The following is a 20,357-nucleotide window of genomic DNA, read 5'->3' on the forward strand; positions in this document are numbered from 1 at the left end:
CTAGAAGCAGTTAATTACATAAAACTAGAAGTGACAGACAACCCTACCACAGGAAAACAAGACTAGTCAGAGCTCACTCCCACAAAAATAGTATTTTTATTTTGCAACTGGTATTCTCAGGCAAGTGTACAAGAATCTGGTTGTTCTAATGTCTGCAAAGGTACAACTTTAGACTTTACAAAAAATATCAGGAAGCCTTATTGCTGAAAACCTTTGACCAGAGTTTTATTTAACAAGTGTTATACAAAGATTTCTGTACAGAAATATTTACCACAGGTACCAGAATCACAAAAACTTAAATATCTTTGAATAAAGCCTATGTTTAGTTAGTAACCATGCTGCAGATATCGGAAAACACAATGTTAAGTGAAAAGGTGTGACAAAACCATCTGATATAATTTAGCATAGATGTGTGTATACACATATATGTACGTAAAACACCTATGGTCATGCATCTCACCAGCCAGCCTCATCATCACTGGTGCATCAGGTTGGTACTGTTCTCTAAAATTTGAAATTGTCTAGAATAAATTTTACAAACAGGTATTAGTTGTTCAAAACCTAAGAATTAAATGCACTGGTGGTGTAAGTACTGAAATGATCAGATGTATACTTAACGTTTATTCTAATTATCTCTGAGGCTTACTGCCTCAGTCTAACCTAGACAGTCCTGGAAGCCTGGCTCAAACTCTTCATGCTGCCTGATCCAATCTGACATTTCTTGGCCTCTTTTTGCTGTGCTTGGCCTCAAATTATCTCTGGTTATCTGTTCTAATCTTCTGGCTTGTTCTTTCTTTAACATCTCTCTGTACAACTGTCCCAGTAAAACTGCCTTCTCTCTGCTGCTCTGAAAGCCACTCTTCTCATGAGTTGGGCATATTCTATTCTGTCTCATCTTTCTGATTTGTTACTTTGTCTACTACCTAATTATATATCACTTTCAAACATGGACGTTTCCTTCTACAGACTAATTGTACTTTGGGATTAATGGTATGTACTAAGGGCATGTCTGTATTCTGGCCAGAAGAATTAAAGGTGTGTGCTAAGGATGAACCATAACTAGAAACAGGTTTTTCTAGTAAACACAACTTTGGGGTTCAGTGTGATCAAATATCCTGGAACAACCAGACATCAGCTTCCCAAGGCTTCATGCAGTAGTGACCTCAGCAGAAAAGCTCAGTGAAATGACCATCGACCTCCACCCTGCCATCCAGTCTCTAACCTCTTTGTAATTACAGACCCAATGAGTCTGTTTGAATTGCAGCAACCAAACTACAATTCTAAGCCAACAGGGCAAGCCAACTGCTAAGTGTGCTAAAGATTTAATAGTAAATGAGGCTCTGAAAAGATAAAGTAGCTGGTGAGTTCTGAAGATGCTTTATTTAGAAAAAGACCAACACTGACTCAAAGATTTTAATTTTTAAAAATGGTACCCTCTTTAGACATATCTAGCTCTGTATACTAAAAGTATTTACACATGGAATACAAAATAAATACACAGTAACTAAAAGAGATAGTTATCCACCGATTCATTTTGCACTCCCTCTGCTCATCTTCTGCTGCAGTTTCCGATGCCTTTTGTAAATCCTTCTCTTTCTTGCTGCCAGGTCTACTTTTGGCTCTGGTTTCACCCACTGTATTTCTACTGGTTTCTCCTCTGCTGGTGTAAGAAACACGTCTGCAGTGGGATCATGTGGAAGAACAGTCTTTGGTTCTTTCTTCCTCAGTTTCTGAACATCTTTGACTTGCTGTCTCTCTCTGTACTTTGCAGCCGTGAGGGACCTGATGATGCGCCGATGCTGGAGACAAGAGTAGATGCTTTTGAATTAAGGCACTCATTTGCGTGCTTCCACCCAAAGTCATAAACAAAGTCATACAAATTCAGTCATATGGGCGGTAAACCAGTGATTACAAAATTATTTTGGCTAAAGAGTTATAGTATCATTGAACAGAACAGAACAGAACCAACCAAAACACCCACTCACCATGTTTGGAGACTGGTAATGAGGATTTTCATATAAGGTTGGTCCTCCAAAGCTTCCCTGAAAAATCTTTATGAGATTTAAGACAAAGCGAGGTCCTATTTCCACAAGCGCAGCGTCTTCTTCTATAATCTTCAATAAAAAAGAAACATCCTTGTGGTTTGGGTACATTGCCAAAAGGTAAACCAGCCACAACTTCATTACAAGCATGCTCTAAGAATTGATAAAACAAGCATGGTACATGAATCTCAGCACTGAGGCAAAGGCAGATGCATTGTCTACATAAAGAGGTCCTGGCCAGTCAGAGCTGTATAAAGAGACCCCGTCTCAAACAAATAGTACAAAACAAAACCAAAATAAGTCACAAAACCAGAACTAATAATCTTCAAAGATGGTAAGAACTTGCAAAGTGGTAAATCACAATACTTCCTAAAATCTGTCACTACTCAAAGAAATTGTTAAAAATAAAAACCATGATTTTCTTTTTCAGTGTTCATGTGTTTATGTGCATGTGTGAAGGCTAGACGGCAAAGCAACTACAGTGTTGTTTGGGAGCTGCACACATATCGCTTTATTTATACCCATTTATACTGTATGTGGGTGTTTGCATGTTTTGGCACACATGCAGAAGCCAGAGGACAACTTACAGGAGTCAGTTTCTCCTTCTATCTACCACATGTCCTAGGAATCAACCCAGGTTGCCAGGCTCAGTGATGAGCATCTACCAGCTGAGCCATCTCTCACCCCACTTTGCTTTTTGAGATGGCCCTTCACTGCTAGCTGGAACTTGCAGATTAACCTTCGCTGGCCACCCAACAAGCCACACAGACCCACCTGTCTCTACCTCTCCAGATCTAGGATTACAAGCATGTGCTACTTATGCCTCAGGTCTTCATGCTTACACACAAGTACTTTACCCCTCCGTGCTTTTTTAAAAGTTGTGAAATCTGAATATGTTTCGTATCTTAAGTCTAACAAGCACTGACATTCTTTTCATTTGTCCTTTGAGACAGTCTCTCTACTGTTCCAGATCCACCTGCCTCTGCTGGGAAAGCCCTCTTACTAACATTCTCAATAGATCTACCTTTCCAAGTCAGCAGATTTAGCTGATACGGTAAGAAATCTTCTATAAACATGCAGTCAGGAGCCCATGTCCATCATGTACAGCTGAATGAAATCTTGCAGTTCCCTGCTTTTCTGCACATTAGAACCAATTCTTGCCTTGGGATTTCTAGAAGCCCCACTTCCCCTGGATGAGTCATCTCATGACTCACCTAAAGGTTGTTACTATAGCAATTCTGTTTTTCTAACCCTTACCAGCCTCCCACTCTCTACCTGCTATATTCTAACCTTTCAGCATGAGAAACATGAGCTGTCCTTTACAGGACTCAGGAAACGCTGGAACCAATCAGCACAGAGTTCCAGTCTATGTCACTTGTTACAAATGTTGCATGCCACATCAACAGACAAGCAAGCAGAGAGAGCACTTCAGGTGTGTGGCAGCCGTCATCTGCCCCAGTATCTGAAGGAGAAATGGAGCTATACACTTGCACTGTCAGTAACACTACATACCCCAAAATACTTAAGACATGAAAAATAAAGCAAAGCCAACCTGGAAGTTCCGAAACCATATCCTGTTATCTAGAATGGTGAACGTAAACACGTGGTCCACAAATGGCTGACTCTTGGGATGGTACCGTGGAGTACTAAAGATCTTGTATTTAAAAAAAAAAAAAATCTGTTAGTTTTTCATTCCAAGGCACAGCCTGTGCTTTGTTGTCTAAGTTAATAAGCACAAAGACATTTGTCTATTATATATCCCTAAACCACTTTCTAAGAAAAATATTTACCTGAATTAAGAATTCTTTTAACAAAGCATAATGTGGCAAGTCATCAAAAGCCTATAAATAAAAATATAAACACATTACTTAAAATCAAGAATACCTTCTGTAAAACTTCTTTATAATAGCTAAATTAAAACCAGCCATTTAGAATAAGAAAATTAGACCACACTGAATGAGGAACTTACAGGGTCAAAAGACAAGAGGGGCCGAGACCCTTTCAAACAGTTTCCAGTCATCTTTAGTTCAGCCAGGGTATGAACTAAAAAAAATTGTAATGAAAGTTAAAAATTTTGACAAAATTATCCCCAAATATTTCTAAAATGCTCACTAAGTAATATTAAGGCAAACTTACTATTTTGAACCAAGAATTTGGCAGATGGCCCATGAGGTGAATTTGAAAGCCTGAAAGAGAAGAAAGAAGCTTTTTCACAGATTAGAATGTACAGCAGTGACTGCTCACCCACACCGCAAGTCTATAGATAAGACAGGATGTCTAGAGTGTAAGATGACAAGTGTCTGTAATGTAAGCCCATGCCTACAATATTCATGCCACATGTTCTTTAAGGGCTTCGAACATTACACAATTAAATGAGTTCACTCCATTCCTCCTTTTACATAAAAATTACATCCTGTTATAAAAAGATTTATTCAATTCTATTAATATATTCTCTTACCACATATACAGATCCTGTTTTTTCTTAGCTTCAAAATAGATGCATTTGTTGCAATTTTTCATTTCACAGACCTAAAAAAGGCAACAGATAATAAAACATGAACTAAAGGAGTAAGTAACCAGTTTCTTTTTAAAAACAACCTGTGTATATTAATTTCCTCTCTGACAGTCTACTCAAGGTAAACGTGATGTTCTATGTCTCTTTGGTAGAAGGATCCTCCACTCAAATCTTTCATCTATGGTATTATGTTGTTCTCTTTTTTATGGACCAAGTACCACACAGCCCAAACTGCCCTTATCCTGATACTCTGCCACCTCCCGAGTGTTGGATTGCAGGCTCACAAGGCTAATGTTTTAGAGTAACGGGTTCTCTTCTGACTAGAGTCCCATGCACAAACTACAATGAAAGAAAATAACACTAGAAAAGATGCCATACTAGAGCTGCATAAAATACAGCTCTAAGAAAACCAATAAGGGTATCTGATATCTGATTACATCATAGGTGGTTATGAGCCACTGTGTGGTTGCTGGAAATTGAACTCAAGACCTCTGAAAGAGCAGCCAATTCTCTTCATCACTGAGCCATCTCTTCAGCCCCAATATCCTCTATTTCAATCACCAGTTTTCTACTTTAATTTTATAACATTTAAAATTTTACTTACACAAGCATTTATTCATGAACTAAGGGATTGGTAAGAAACAAAAGTAAACAAAATCTATTATTTCAAAGTGATTTGATCAACATCTTAAAGAATTTTGTCTTATTTTGTCTCTGTATGTCACTGGCTGTCCTGAAACTTGCTCTATATCTATAGCCCAGGCTGGCCTCAAACTCAAAAGATCTGCCTGCTTTTCTGCCTTACAAGTGCTAAGACTAAGGGCAGGCAACACCATGCCCAGTAACGTGGTAAAGATTTAAAAATCTATTCTAAGAAAAACAAAAGCATCCTACGAATAAACTCCTGTTATAGTAAACTCAAACTACTCAAGATGTGAAACTTGCTACCTTAAAAACATTTTCCTTTGATTTTGTTGCTTTTGTTTGTAAGTGCTCTCTGGAACCTTGTACTTGCCTTCTCTACTAGAATGCTCTTCCACCATTTCCTCCTTAAGTGAAAGAGTGAACTGACAACTTCCCTTTAAGACGACTCCTCTCAGAAATGCTTTTCAAGTCTAGCTCAGGAGTGAAAAATACACACTGCTTTATTTCTTGTTTCCTGACTGGACAGTATCACCTTGTTTATGTCCTGCCTCCCTCATTGGAGCTTCCTGACAAAGAGGGAACTGTTATAACATTTTGGTTAATAATCCTTCAGTACCTACTCTAAGTTTCAAGTAATACCAGATATCATGAAAGAAAAATAACTGACAAATTAGTGAAACTAATAAAACTGAAATTATTCACAAAGTGATTTGTACAAGTCACTCATTAGTTAAGTCATCTTTAGAGTTGATAAAATATTTGTAATTAACTTTAAAATTACCTCATTTATTACAAATAATTTGTCTTTACGATCCATTTTAGTATCTATAAAAAGAAAAAAGAGAAAGCAAGTAAATAACAGATTTTAAGAACCTAACTTTGATTACATTTGCTATCTAATTTCTTTAAGACTAGGCAAAACTAAAAATACTCAACTTCTTCATAAACTAAACAAGTAGAGAGCAGACAGTGCAGTGCATACTTGCCACTGGACTGGGGACTGGAACCCAGGACAGGCAAGGCACAAGCCAGGCAAGCACTCTACCCTGAGTTACAGCCAAGCCCTCTTATACTTTCAGGTTGGTCTCACTAACTTGCTCAGGCAGGCCTTGAACTTTCAACCTTCCAACTTCCAAGTAGTTGGAATTATAGGCCTGTGCCACCTGGCCGGGCTCAAAACTGAAATTGGCTCTCATGTAGTTTAGGCTGGCCTCAAAGTGCCTATGTACTCACTCAGGATGACCTTCAATTCCTAACCCTCCTACCACCACCTCCCATCAGTGATCTTATAGGTAAGCACCCCTCTGCCCAGCTCTTGAAAGGAAAATGAGACTATGCAGTCCTAGCTGGCCTTGAATTCAAGATGTCAGCCTCCCAAATACTGGTGCTAAAAGTGTGTGCCACAGGACCTGACAAAAACCTAAATTTTAGCTTATGAAAATATTATTTTGAATCAAAGGCAATCTTAAAATTGGCTTTGGATAACCTTAGAAATGAAATACATCAATAAAGAATTTCAATTGGTTTTAGGGATTGAGGACAATAGGCAACTTTGGCTCAAGAAAGTCTAAAGAACTCAGACCTTCCATAAGACACAATCCAAACATCTCAGAAAACAGCCATATGCCATACACACAGTAGTGACATGTCTCAATCAAAAGCAAGCGTTTTTCACTAGCCGCTAAGACAGAGCACACTGTTAAGCCATGGGTGGTGGGTGGGAGGGAGGGAAGGAGGGAGGGAGGGAGGGAGAGAGGAAGGAAAGAAGAAAGAAAGAAAGAAAGAAAGAAAGAAAGAAAGAAAGAAAGAAAGAAAGAAAGAAAAAGTTATGTCAGAATGCAATACATGCCAGTCCTCCCTTAATATCTCACCCATCTTCTGACCACTGGAAATTTCTGTAATGTAAATGTTCTTGGATTTCTAGAAAACACTTCCATATCAAGATGGATAGATAAAAGTAAAGAACACATGGACTTTTGTTAATAATTTACTATAGAATTTACAAATCTCTTTTAAAAGTTCTTGAGCGAACTTTTGAAGTGTGTGTGTGTGTTCATCAGTCCAGAGGTCACCCTGGGGTATTTTTCTTCGGGTGCTACTCACCTTTGTTTTTGAGACAGGGTTTCTAATCTGGCAGAGAGGTTTCCAACCTGGCAAGACTGGCTTGCCATCAAGCCCCAGGCATTCATCTGCCTCCACCATCTCAGAGCTGGAGTTATAATCCTGTGCTACCACACCCAGATCCTTTATGGCAGTTGAGGACTAAACTCAGATCCTCTACTTCATTGACTAAGCTGTACCCACAGCCCTTGGACTGTGGTTCTTTACTTGCCTAACCCAAGCAAGTAAACATGTAAATCTATGTTAGGCAGGTTTATACACATACAGTTTCAAGCACAGTGTTAAAGTACCTGCTTTAGAGTGAGGCATCAACATTCTCAAGTCTTGCATTAAGTGTCTTGTTCTGAAATTTATTCCTCTGGAAGAAAAGATGAGGACCCGCTCCTTATTTTTCCATTTGCCCTGGAGAAGAGAAAACATTAGATTCTAGCATTTTTTTGTTGTTGTTGTTGAACTTACTCAGTGTGCTGTGACAGGCTAAGTTTCCAGTGTCAGGCATCACCGGTATACCTCTGTAGTCCCAACTACTGAGGCTGAAGCAGGAGGAGCACTTGCACCAGGGATTTACAGCTGTTCTGGGAACATAGTCAACTGTCTTAAACAGAAACATTAAAACAAAACAAACCACGTTTCAACTGGTCCTCACTACCACAAGCACCTTTTCTTAGCACCCTAACATCTTTAACATTTTATTCTCCCCATTACAGACCCAATGACTGTTTCCAGTTTTAATTATGTACAGAAAGGTAAGAAGTCTCTCTAGCTCTAATCATACATGCTATCAGAGTAAAGTTTCAAACTCAACCGTGTAACACTAAACTTTACCAAACTGAAATCTGTCATAATTCCTTACCAATATTTCTGTCTCCTCTTTCCAATCCTTCTTTCTGCTACTTCATTTTAGTTCCTCATACTCTGAAGATCACATTCGCCTCATTTCTTATATAGACACCATAAGCACTATTAACTACTATCAGTAACCTCTTTACAACAACTTGTAAAGTTTACCGTGTCCTTAATTCCCTAGAACTAACTATCAGCAGAAAGAATCACTGTTGACAGCTAACCAGCACTAATTTAATCTTGGTTTCCAAACTTCAAAATGGACTTGAAAATACATTTTTCACTGTTTACACCACCACTGCCCAACACTGACCCTGCACTTTCACAACAAACCAGCTGAGTTTTTAGATTTTTCTCCACCAACCCTGCCCCCATTTAAGGCCTTTGATAAACTTTTTTCATCCTCCCTCCCTCTCAACATATAAATTGAACCCTTTCTTTGAAAAGAAGGAGAGCACTAACTTTTATTGAAAAACCTTGAGTCCTTATTTTTCTCAAAAGTTACTTTTATCCTTTCAGACAAGGGTACAAGACTTAGCTGTTCATTAAAACTGGGGTACAATGTACATTGGCCTTTCACATTTCCTTTTTACTTAGTACTAGAGTACTACACTGGGCCCAAAGGATAGACAAGTCTGAGGCAAGATTTCCACCATAAATATACCTTACTTAAGGAGTTTTCAGGCGACTGAAAGTAACTCTAACAAGAACCTGCTCGCCTTTAAAATAAACGCGAGGTTTTCAATGAAGCCCTCTTTTCTTCTATACTCCAATATTTCTGGAGGAAATCTTGTTTATCATCTCTTAGATGCCAACGCCAGGGAAGCTCATCTTGGTATAAGTGCGTCGCACTGTTGAACACCAATGGTCTAGGTTTATTATTATTGGTAATATTAGTCTGATCCTTTAAATATCTAACCAAACAAAGATTCACAAGACAGTAACTTTAAAAGCTTGGCAAACAACAAACTTTGGTAACCCTGGGTGATATGGACCAAAATGAAAGGAACTTTTTGATACACCAAAAAGACTTTGAGAAACAAAAAAAAAAAAAAAAAAAAAACCCTGAGGAGGCAGGGGACCAGTAACCGGAAGACAGGATATTATAACTAAATACTCATTAAATCACCTCCCTGTTAGCTGGATAAGGGTCTACGAACCGCTGTCTCCGGGAAGACCATCTGCACGAAAACTAGACATAAACTAAATATTGTCCAGTCCAGTCAAGGAAACCCTAATCTCATGATCCAGTCAAGTTTTGGCTGGAGTCACTTCTGTAGCCCAAAGGCGGGTCAGGAAGCCGACTCCAACTCTGGGAGTCCGGCCTCTTACCTTACAAACAGGCCCTGGAATACAATCTCTATCTTCCTCCGCTTCTTTTGCCACATCGGCCTGCTTAGCTGGCTGCCCGGCATCTTTCCGACTCTTTTTTGCCTTTTTTGCTTGAATCTCCAGGCCCCCACGCCGCTTTCTCTTGGTCGCCGCCATCTTGCCTCACCGCGTTTGTTGCTGTCCGCACTTCCGGTTCTACCGCTCGCTCCTTCCGATCTCTATGGTACACACGCTACGCTCTGGGTCAGTCTTCCAGCTCTAAGGCGCTTTTCTTTCTGGTCTCGTGGTAGACTATCTAGGCACCCGGCAGCTCGGTGGTGACGGTGGCCTAAGAGGCTGTGGGTCTGAACAGTGGCGGGAGCTGTTTGCCGAGCTTGCTAACTTCCGGACTCTGCTGGTGTTCTTGAGTTTGGGCTGGAAAGGGCTTTGAGGGGTAGGACGTCACCTCGAAGACTGGGCCGTGGCGCCCGGGGCTCCCCTTAGTGGCCACTGTGCGGCGAGCGGGCTGGTGGGCTGGCTGTCGGCGCCGCGCTCCGGCGTTCTGTGGCCTGTTAGGTTGGTGGCGCTCAGAGGTGCTAAACAAGCCTCGTACCATAGTTACCCTGTAGAAACCCGCGCCAATTAGAACTACCCTGGGGACGGCGTTTCCTCCCCTGTATCAGACGTTCCGGATTTCGGCTCGGGTTGAGGTCGCCAGTCCTATCAGGACCGATAACGAGGTTTGTTCCGTGTCTCAGGTTTTCAGAGATCTTCCTGAAGAGGAGCATCCTTTCTCTCTGAGCCGAAGGCACAGGGGACCATCCATGCCTCTCCTAACCCAGTACAATGAGGATGAGTACGAACAGTACTGCCTAGTGGCCAGCCTTGACAACGTTAGGAATCTCTCCACGGTCTTAAAAGCCATTCACTTCAAAGAACACGCCACGTGTTTTGCTACTAAAAATGGAATCAAGGTTACAGTGGAGAATGCAAAGTGTGTGCAAGCAAATGCCTTTATTCAGGTATGGGGGAGTGGAGACATTTTAAAGCATTCCCTAATGAATGAAATTGGAAGGACCTATTTGACAAAACTCAAGTTAGAGAACAAAATGTCATTACTTTCCTGCCAACAAATACTTTTCCCCCATCTTGTCTCACACAGATAACGATTACTAGTACTAGTTTATTAGTAAGACACTCTTCTCACCGTTTAATCTTCACAAATATAGACACTTTATCTTTCCTATTTGACATAAGTGGCACCAAATTTTCAGTACTCTTACAACTGATTGAGTTAGGATAAGAACCCAGAACGTTTACACTTTACAATATGATTGTCATGGATGTTTTAATTTTTCCTCTTGTTGGCTGTAATAGCATTTTTTCCCCCAAGACAGAGTCTAGCATATGACCCTTGGTTACCTGGAACTTGCTTTGTAAACCAGATTGGCCTCAAGTTCTTGGAGATGACTTGCTTCTACCTTGTATTGAAGTACTGAGATCAAAGCCTGGACCATCACCCACAGCCATAATTATTCTTACAAAGTAATATTTGTATGGGTTTAGGGTGGATCTCAACATTCAATTCATATAGTATGACCTCACAATTATGGAGGAATAACTAAAATATGGATTCTGTCTTCAAGAGAAATTGGAAACTATTACATCATTCCTATTAAATTGTCCTATTCTGAAGTGACTTTAGCTTTAACTGATAGGCACAAAGACAAAGTTAGGGTAAGCTCACATGCATGGGTGGTAGATTTGGATCCAGAAATGAAGATTAAAAGAACCCTTTCTGGGGGGTGGTGTCTTTAGTTTTGGTTTGTTTTGGTTTTTTATCTTGTTTTAGGTTTTTGGGGTTTTTTGCTTTTTAATTTTATGTGTATGAGTGCTTTGCCTGCATGAATGTCTTGCAAAGGCATATGCCTGGTTCCTGTCCAATCCAGAAGAGGGTGTTTGAGCCCCTGAAAATGGTTACTGGTGGTTTTGAATCATGTGGGTGCTGGAAATCAAACCTGTGTCTTCTGAAAGGTTTGCAAGTGTTGTTAACTGATGAGCCGTCTCTCCAACTCCCTTTTAATTAAAAAAAATTTCATACAATATATTTTCATCATATTCTACTCCCTATCCCCTTTAGGAGCTTCTAACGGGAGCCTTGGTGTTACACCTTTAATGATTAAACCATCAAGTGGGTAAAGGTTAAAAACTTAGCATGTCTTAGTTGGGAATGAGAAATATTCTCATGGAATATCACAGTATTGTTACTTTTTCACCGTAAAGTGAAATGTAGACTCTTATGTATGAATTTTCATTCTTTAATATAACCTCACTTTTATGTTTTCATGTTTGCTTTTTCATAGGCTGATGTGTTTCAAGAATTTATCATTCAGGAAGAATCTGTTACTTTTCGAATTAACTTGACTATCCTTTTAGACTGTTTATCTATTTTTGGATCAAGTCCTACACCAGGTGAACTATATTACTACTAATACTAACTACTACTACTATTGTTGTGGCATAAAAATGTTTATTGTGATTAAAAAAATAGAAAATACAGGAAGAATATAACCTTTTTTTATTTTTTTATTTTTTCTTTTTTTGAGACAGTCTTATGTATCCCAGTCTGGCCTTGAGTTCTCTGTGTAGCTGAGGATGTCCTTGAATTTATCTTCCTGCCTTTGCCTCAAGTGAGGAGATTATAAATATAGATAACCACCTCTAGCGTTATGTGGTATTGGGGATTGAAGCTAGCACTTAGTACACACTAGCCAAGCAGTATACTACAGATGAGCCACAGCCCAAGCCAGCTGATATTTTGTTAGAAAACTCATTGCCTGGGGAAGGACTATTGAGGTCCCATCCCTAGTGGAGAAGCTTTTGGCAGCTGACAGATGCTAGCAGGGGGAAAAGTCATTTCTTTGGAGGTCCTAGGGAGGGAAGTGGGAAGTATTAGGCCCTAATAATTAGGGAGTACATTTGTTTACATGTATTAAATTTTCAAAAAATAAAGGGAAACTAATTTCCAACTCATTTCCCTCCCAGTGGTTATTAAAATAATAGAACATAAATATTCAAACTGCCAGTTGAATATTTGTTTATAGTTCTTTATATATTTGTGAAGGTATTTATTCATCCCCGTTAATCTTAATATGCAACATATGTTGTTACCTTCCTTGTTGCTGTGGATAAAAATGACAGACAAAGCAGTTTTGGGGTTTATTTCAGCTCGCAGTTGGAGTGTGTTAGTCCATGTGGCAAGGAAGGGCCTGGAAGCAAAGCAAGAGCATGAGGCAACTGCTCATATTATGTCCACAGGCAGGAAGCAGAGAAGCTTAGGTGGCTCTCTTCTTTATATTCAGGCTAAGACAGAAGCTCTTAAAATGAGACTACCTACATTTAGTGTGGGGCTCCTACCACCTCATCCCGATCAGGAAACTCCCTCATCAGACATGCCTAGGGGCTTGTTTATTAGGTGATGCTTGAGCTTGTCAAGTTGACAGTGTTATTCATCACACAAGGCTCCAAGGTTCTAAGTTTAAAATCAGAAGACTTTAAATTCATAAAATACTTTTAACATTGTGAAATATTTTAATTGCATTTTTATTCTAACATACTCAGAATTACTTAGAAGCAGAGAGAAACAAATTTTACTGACTCCTGGTTGACTGATTAGGAAGTTCAGTTGCCCTGTATATAGGAATAGAAGAATCCAAGAATTACTTTACTTCATAAGGAAGTAACTCATGGCTTTGCACCAGCACGTCCATAATTAAATTCTGGGTTTTGTAGACAGGGTCTTGAGTGTAGCTCAGGTTGGCCTTAAACTTGAGATATTCCTGTCTTAACTTCTGAGTGTTGGGATTACAGTGTACTCTGCCATACCATGTGCTCTGGATGGCCTGGCACTTGCTGTGACACCCCCCCCCCTTGCCTTTGCCTTCAAGATACTAGGATTGCAAGTCTGAGGCATGATCTGTAGCTGGGTCTAATTTCACACTTTGAGCAGATGGGATAACTTAGTAAATAAAGTACATACCTAGGAAGCCTGACAAAACCTGAGTTTGATTCCCAGGTCCTGTAGTAGAAAGAGAGAACCAATTCCCAAGAGTTGTTCTATGACACCCATGGGCATGCATGGTATGTATGCATTCACACTCAGCCATCTCACACATACTACAGGAAAGGTATGTTTTTAATAATGCATTTGCTAATGCAGTGTTCCAGCTTGGGTTTTTCCTGAGAACACATTTGATTTCCCATATCTTTTAGTGGCTCTCTAACCAGTAGGAAGGAGCCTGGATATTTTATATTTCTCCTCTGTAGGGATTTGAGGTGTTAAACTATATTGCCAATGGCTACCCTCTACTGCTACCAATTTGATTTAAAATCATACGGTATCTCAATAGGAGACACTGCATGTAAGAAGTGGGAAAATCATTTTAGCAAAGTAAATTCTGCTCTGATTCCCAGTTTCCTTGGTGTTATTGGAATTAGGTGTCTGTAAGAAGAGACATGCAATATGTACATCATTTAAAGGGATAGCTTACCCCAGAGCCACAGAGCTAAGCCCCTTATGACTTATTTCACTGCAGGGACTTTAACTGCACTCCGGATGTGTTACCAAGGTTATGGTCACCCACTGATGCTATTTCTGGAAGAAGGGGGAGTGGTGACAGACTGCAAAATCACCACTCAGGAACCTGAGGAAACGCTGGATTTTGATTTCTGCAGCACCAATGTTATGAATAAAATTATCCTGCAGTCCGAGGGGCTCCGGGAAGCCTTTTCTGAGCTAGACATGACAGGTGACATCCTACAGATCACTGTGTCTCCTGACAAGCCCTATTTCAGGTACGTCGGTGCAGTTAACCTTACTGTGGTCTGCCATGTATCCAGCTCTCCGAGAAACATTGAGTTGTGTTGAGAGTTTTTTTGCTTGTTTCTTTAACCCATTCTAGAATTTTCAGAAGCATTTGATTATTCCATACTTTTATAACCTTAAGATAGGAAACTTACATACAAAGAGTAACCCACAAAGCATTTTATAGTTAGAAGCCAAATCTCATAATCTAGAAACCAGTGGTATTTTAATTGCTGTCTGTGATGTAGATAAGGTTATGTCTTGAGGAAAATTGGATTTCAACCTTTAAACAGCACGTTTATATTACATGGTATTCATTTTTCTTTTACAATAGTTCAGGATACAGAAGGAAGTAAGTAGGTTGCTGATCACTTTTTTTATTTAGTAGTTATTGATGATCCGTCTTAAGACTGGTGAGGGAAAAATGTGAATCAGCAGAGAAAGAACAAGTTGCAAACAAAGCAGTTTCCAAGTACTTGGAGTATTGGACAAGGTGGACCTCATTGGGTCAGGCAGTTTTCAGCAAAAATGCAGTGTTAAAACTGTTCTGGTACTTTGTCCCAGCAAAATTTCTGAGGGTTTTTTTTTTTTCAGAACTAGAATGATTTTATAAAACTTAAAAATTTTGAAGATGTACAGAAAATATTTTGTTTTTGACTTAGGAACAGTTATGGAGAAGTTTTTCTTGTGATTATTAGTCAGATAAGACTGTCACTCATGATATACCAAAAGTTAACCAAAACAGAAAGAAAGCATTGACACCCCAATCAACAATCAAGCCTTTAAAACAAATATCAGAGGATCCTCTTCCAAAGAAGTACCTAGATGGGCCCTGTGTCCCATTCCAGGATGGGAAACAATTTGATGTGTGGAAGTGGTTGTGAATGTTTTTCTGGATATGTTAAAATTGAAAGTTTATGTGGCACTGGTGAGGTGGTTAGACCCGTGGATGTGGTGCTGAGGAAGTCAGCCTAGACTGGAAATGGGGATCGAGGACAGTCATCCGCTTGGCAGCAGAGCATAAGGAACTTATGAGCATATAAAGTTATACCGGAGAAGGACGGATCAGTGTGCGCGTCAGCATGCTTCTCCCACAGCAAAGGCTTGAGCAGCTCTTGGAGTTGTATACATTTGCTGACAGTAGGAAGTTGGACAGACTTGTAAGATGAGTCTAGCACAGAGAAGTGCTGTATAGTAAAACATTATTGGACAAGTTGATGTATATGAAGCTGTATAAGCTAGGAATGGGGCCCTGACAGTCGATTTAAACCAAGGTCTTCCATATGCAGTTCTCTGAAATATATTTCTAGATAGAGATATGGAAGTTAACTCATTATACAACTGTTCCGAGTAAATACTGTATCGTCTGATGTGACATTTTCTTCAAAGCTGTTCCCAGGCTGGAGGGATGCTTCAGATAATTTAGAGCTTGCTCTTTCAGAGGACCCAGGTTTGATTCCCAGCCATGTCAGGCATCTCACGACTGCCTGGAACTCCAGCTCCAAAGTGGTGATCTGGAGCATCTGGACTCTCAAACATAGACAGACAGACACACACACACAAAGTAGACAGAAGAAATACTTTTAAGCTTGTTACTAGTTACTCTTTGCTTCTATAACATCCTGTGGAAAACATTATGGTGTTTGATAAGGTGTCTATTAACTGTGTGTGTGTTGCTACCAGCTTGAGCCTGTTACATAGTGACAGTGTCATGTATTATCTATTTGTATGTAGTGCATTTACATGAATATGCAGGTACATGTGGTGTTATGTGCACATTAGAGGCCAGAAAAGGACATGGGGTGTTTTTCTCTATTGTCTTCATCCTTGTTGCCCTGAATCACAAGCTCCCCATTTTGGCTAAGCAGCTGGCTACTTGGTTATGAGGACCTGCTAGTGATAGGGTTACGGCATGCATGGTCAGACCTGGCCTTTCATGTGAGATCTAGGATTTGAACTCCGGTCCTGAGGCTTGCAGAGCAAATGCACTTACCTGCTGAACTGTAACCCCTATAACTAGGATTTTAATACCATTTCTTAAGATAGCATGAATTCTAATGTTGCTTATTATTGAACCTAAGAATAAATGAGTTACTTACTTTCAAATATAGGTTGTCTACTTTTGGAAATGCAGGAAACTCCCATCTTGATTATCCCAAAGATTCTGACTTGGTGGAAGCATTTCACTGTAATAAGACCCAGGTCAACAGGTCAGTACTTAATATGAAGATTACATTGTGATAGAGATTAAGTACCAGATTTACATATAAAAACAAAACAATTTTTAATCTGTTAAAAAATGCATCATATTAAAGAGAGTAGATGGTTGAGCACTAGATTTACTTGGGGATTTTGGGTCGTAATTGCGGGTGGATAAAGCGGGGAGTCCAGCACCTTGGTTAAGTATTTGCTGCTCAGGAGTTCCTGGAGAACTTTTGTTCTTTGTTGCATGCATTGCATTTAATGGATCCAAATAACAGCTTTTCCTTTACTGTCCTACAGATACAAGCTTTCTCTACTGAAACCCTCGATAAAGGCATTAGCTTTATCTTGTAAAGTGTCTATTCGAACAGATAATCGAGGATTCCTCTCATTACAGTACATGATTAGAAATGAAGATGGACAAATATGTTTTGTGGAATATTACTGCTGCCCGGATGAAGTCCCTGAGTCTTGAATAATTCACTGTGAATATTTGTGTCTCTTTAGTTGGTGTTCTCACCCTGCCTGTATAATCTTGATGATTTCATATTGGACTGCATGTAGAGATGCATGGAGAAAATAGAGCAAGGTCCGTTCTGTAAATAGTTTTTGTTAATAAATTTTTCATAGAGCCAAAAATTATCTGGCTTATTGTACTGTCCCGTGACTATCATTCTTTTTTAAAAATGTGTTGTGTGCGTGCGTTTGCCTACCTTGGATGCATGCACACCACATGTATGTCTGGTGCCTGCAGACTTCAGAAGAAAGCATTTGATGCCTTTGAACTAGAGTTACAAATGGTTACGAGCCACTACGTGGATTCTGGGCACCAAACTCTAGTCCTCTGCAATGACTGAGCCGTGTCTCCAACACTCTCCACATGGGAATCAGTGAAGCAAGATGAATAAATTGTGTTTTTTCACTTAAGTGGGCTTTTTTTGTTCTTTTCAGTTTTTCAAGACAGGGTTGCTCTGTGTAATAGCACTGGCTGTCCTGGACTCGCTTTGTAGACCAGGCTGGCATCAAATTCAGAGATTCCCTGCCTCTGGAGTGCTGCCATTAAAGACATAAACCACCATGCCTGGCCAAACATACACTTTCTTGAGAATCTCTATACAAAGTTGGATGGAGCCATATTTAATATGTTCTTTTATTTATATATTAGTAAAAATTATAGAAACTAGATCTTAAAGCTGAGTGGCTCACCACCACACCAACTGTCTAGGAACTTGGTAGTGGGGACAGCAGTGGTTTTTTTTTTTTGTTTTGTTTTGTTTTGTTTTTTGTTTGCTTGTTTGTTTTGTTTTATTTATCAAGCTTCCTTCAGAAAATTTAGATGTTTGCCAAAGTGTGAAACAAACAGTTGAACCACTGTTTGAGAGAATATTCTTGATTTTGTAACATTCACCTATATTGCTTCTCTCTCTCTCTCTCTCTCTCTCTCTCTCTCTCTCTCTCTCTCTCTCTCTCTCTCCCTCCCCCTCTCCCTCTCCCTCTCCCTCTCTCTCTCTCTCTCTCCCCCTCTCCCTCTCTCCCTCTCCCTCTCCCTCTCTCTTTCTCTCTCTCTCTCTCTCTCTCTCTCTCTCTCTCTCTCTCTCTCTCTCCCCCTTTCTCTCTCTCTCTCCCCCTCTCCCTCTCTCCCTCTCCCTCTCCCCCTCCCCCTCCCTCCCTCTCTCTCCCCCTCCCTCTCTCTCTCTCTTTCTAACTTTTCAAAATAGGGTTCCTTTGTGTAGCTCTGTCTGTCCTGGAACTCAATAGACCAGGCTGGCCTGGTACTCAAAAGCTCTTCTTATCTCTGCCCACCCCCCAAGTCCTAGGATTAAAGATGTGCTTACCTGCATTACCTTTACAAATGACTTCACACGTTTTGGGTTGAGGCATTACCACGAAATTTGAGCAATGCTTTCTATGGTTTATTATTATTATTGTCGTTATTATTACTTCTGTTCTGAGGGCTTCTGTTTGTTTTGAGACAGGGACTCTCTAGATAGCCCTAGCTGTTCTAGAACTTACTATGTAGACCAGGTTGCCCTTGAACTTAAAGAGGTCCACTGTGCCTCTGACTCCTGAGTACTGGGATTAAAGGTGCACTGCCTTGGTTTCTTTTCGCTGTCTCACTGGTGTTCCAGGAGCCATCTTAGATCTAATGCCCCAGTACCATCAGGACTCAGGACTCACTGAGCACCTCCATCACATAAGGCTAACTCCTACATCCCCCACACAAAATGAGCCATGGTTATATTTTCTTGGGTAGTTTTTACTACAATAGTTTTTGTAGCAATAGATTTTTTTGTCATTAACAAAACATAATACCAAAATCATATGATTAGCTTTCTCAGTAGAAGAAAATACAAGACTAAAATGAAGTTTCTGACTTTCCTGTGTGCTAGGTGATAACATTGTAAACAGGCACTGATAGTTCGGGGCATGATATTTTTGTCATGGGAAAATAATGTCATTCTGTTGCAAGATTTATTTAGCATTCCTAAAATTTTCTCTTCCTGTCCAAAACTGTCTCATTATGACTCCTGTCCCCAAATAAAAGTGCTTAGGGCTACTGATGGTGGAAAACAATTTAGTGATATCCACCAAAATCTGTGGGCACATTTAGAATGCCTCACTCTAAAGTAGCATACTGAGCACTGGAAAAAGCTAGCTTAGAAATGAAGGTGACTAAGGGCCAGCTTAGTAGTAATGACTTGTGAGTATCCCAGACAATCTCGGTGTCCATTGCCTACCAAGGAGGTCGATGTTTATGAGCTACAGTGTTTTGAGAAGGAAATGAATAAATTTACTCTGTGTGAAAACTTTTCTGTTTTTGTAAGCACTAAGAATGAAACCTTAAGACATAATTATAAAAGGTAATCAGTTATCAGTTGAGGGACTGCAGTTTTCCTTTATATTTAAGGAAAGCAATATTATAACACTTAGAATTTAACTGCTTTCTATTAATGTCCCTGCCCCAACACACGCAATACATAAACATTTGATACGTATGATTGGGGCTTTTGTTCATTATTGTTTTGTGTACTTAGAACAGTAACATTAATATGTGTTAAATGGTAGAACCTCTGATTTGAGATTGTGTTTTAAAACTCACTATGAAATTTTTAAAATTAAGTCTACTGATAGGTTTAATTAAAACTATCTTTCTGGGTATACGTGTTTGGGGGTTGTGATCTTGTAGATTTATGTTTAATTATATGTCTAACCATGTGTGTGCACTTGAGTGCAGCTGTTGACAGAGGACTTTCTGGAGTTGGAGTTGCAGTCATGAAACACCCTATGTGGGTGCTGGCCACCAAACTCACGTCCTCTACAAGGGTATTACATGCTCTTAACTACTGAGCTGCCTCTTCAGTTATAAATCATTATAACATTAAGGTACTGATTTATTAGAGAATTTTTTTATGTATGTGCCTCTTGATTTAGGAATTTTTTTTTTGAGCTTACCTTTGTTTTACCTCCAGTGAGAGACCACCCCGAAGAGTGCTTCCTCTGGCAGAGCTGGGGACACTTGGGGGTCACTAAATTATATCACACACAGCTGATGGAAGAATGCAAGCTGGGTTTTATAAGTTTTAGTTTTGTGTTTTTGGAGTTTATATCACTTTTCTTTTGGAAAAATTTGCTTGCCACAAATAGGTAATTAGCCCTTCTTAACCTTTTTTTTTACCTTGTTTATTCCCCATTTTATGATTCCACATGGGGCTCTTTCAGAGCTGAAGGAGCCAGGAGGTGGCGCAGTGGGTCAGTGTAGCCCATGCAAGCCTCATGGCTTGCGTTCAGTCCTTAGGACCTGTAGAAAAAGCTG

General features: G+C 39.8%; 2 protein-coding genes across 3 annotated transcripts; one reads left to right on the forward strand and one right to left on the reverse strand.

Annotated features, from left to right (window-relative positions):
• Positions 1-115: 115 nt before the first annotated feature.
• BRIX1 (biogenesis of ribosomes BRX1) lies at positions 116-9,660 on the reverse strand. The gene is made up of 10 exons (XM_080933692.1): positions 9,499-9,660; positions 7,614-7,725; positions 5,984-6,027; positions 4,501-4,571; positions 4,179-4,228; positions 4,012-4,085; positions 3,833-3,883; positions 3,595-3,696; positions 1,986-2,114; positions 116-1,799 (listed from the first exon to the last, which is right to left on the reverse strand). Exons 1-10 carry the CDS (start codon positions 9,652-9,654, stop codon positions 1,530-1,532), a joined length of 1,059 nt encoding a protein of 352 aa, XP_080789818.1. The 5' UTR covers positions 9,655-9,660; the 3' UTR covers positions 116-1,529.
• A 68-nt stretch (positions 9,661-9,728) lies between these two features.
• RAD1 (RAD1 checkpoint DNA exonuclease) lies at positions 9,729-17,202 on the forward strand. Of its 2 annotated transcripts, none has more exons than XM_080933645.1 (6): positions 9,729-9,741; positions 10,236-10,499; positions 11,841-11,949; positions 14,073-14,331; positions 16,453-16,551; positions 16,844-17,202. In XM_080933645.1, the coding sequence occupies exons 2-6, from the start codon at positions 10,302-10,304 to the stop codon at positions 17,016-17,018; spliced, it is 840 nt and encodes a 279-aa protein (XP_080789771.1). In that variant the 5' UTR covers positions 9,729-9,741; positions 10,236-10,301; the 3' UTR covers positions 17,019-17,202. The 2 variants fall into 2 exon arrangements, with proteins under 2 accessions (XP_080789771.1, XP_080789770.1); XM_080933644.1 differs by lacking the exon at positions 9,729-9,741 and adding an exon at positions 9,842-9,931.
• Positions 17,203-20,357: the final 3,155 nt, after the last annotated feature.

Source organism: Micromys minutus (genome assembly GCF_963924665.1).
Source record: "Micromys minutus genome assembly, chromosome: 20".
In the NCBI taxonomy this organism is placed as follows: Eukaryota; Metazoa; Chordata; class Mammalia; order Rodentia; family Muridae; genus Micromys; species Micromys minutus.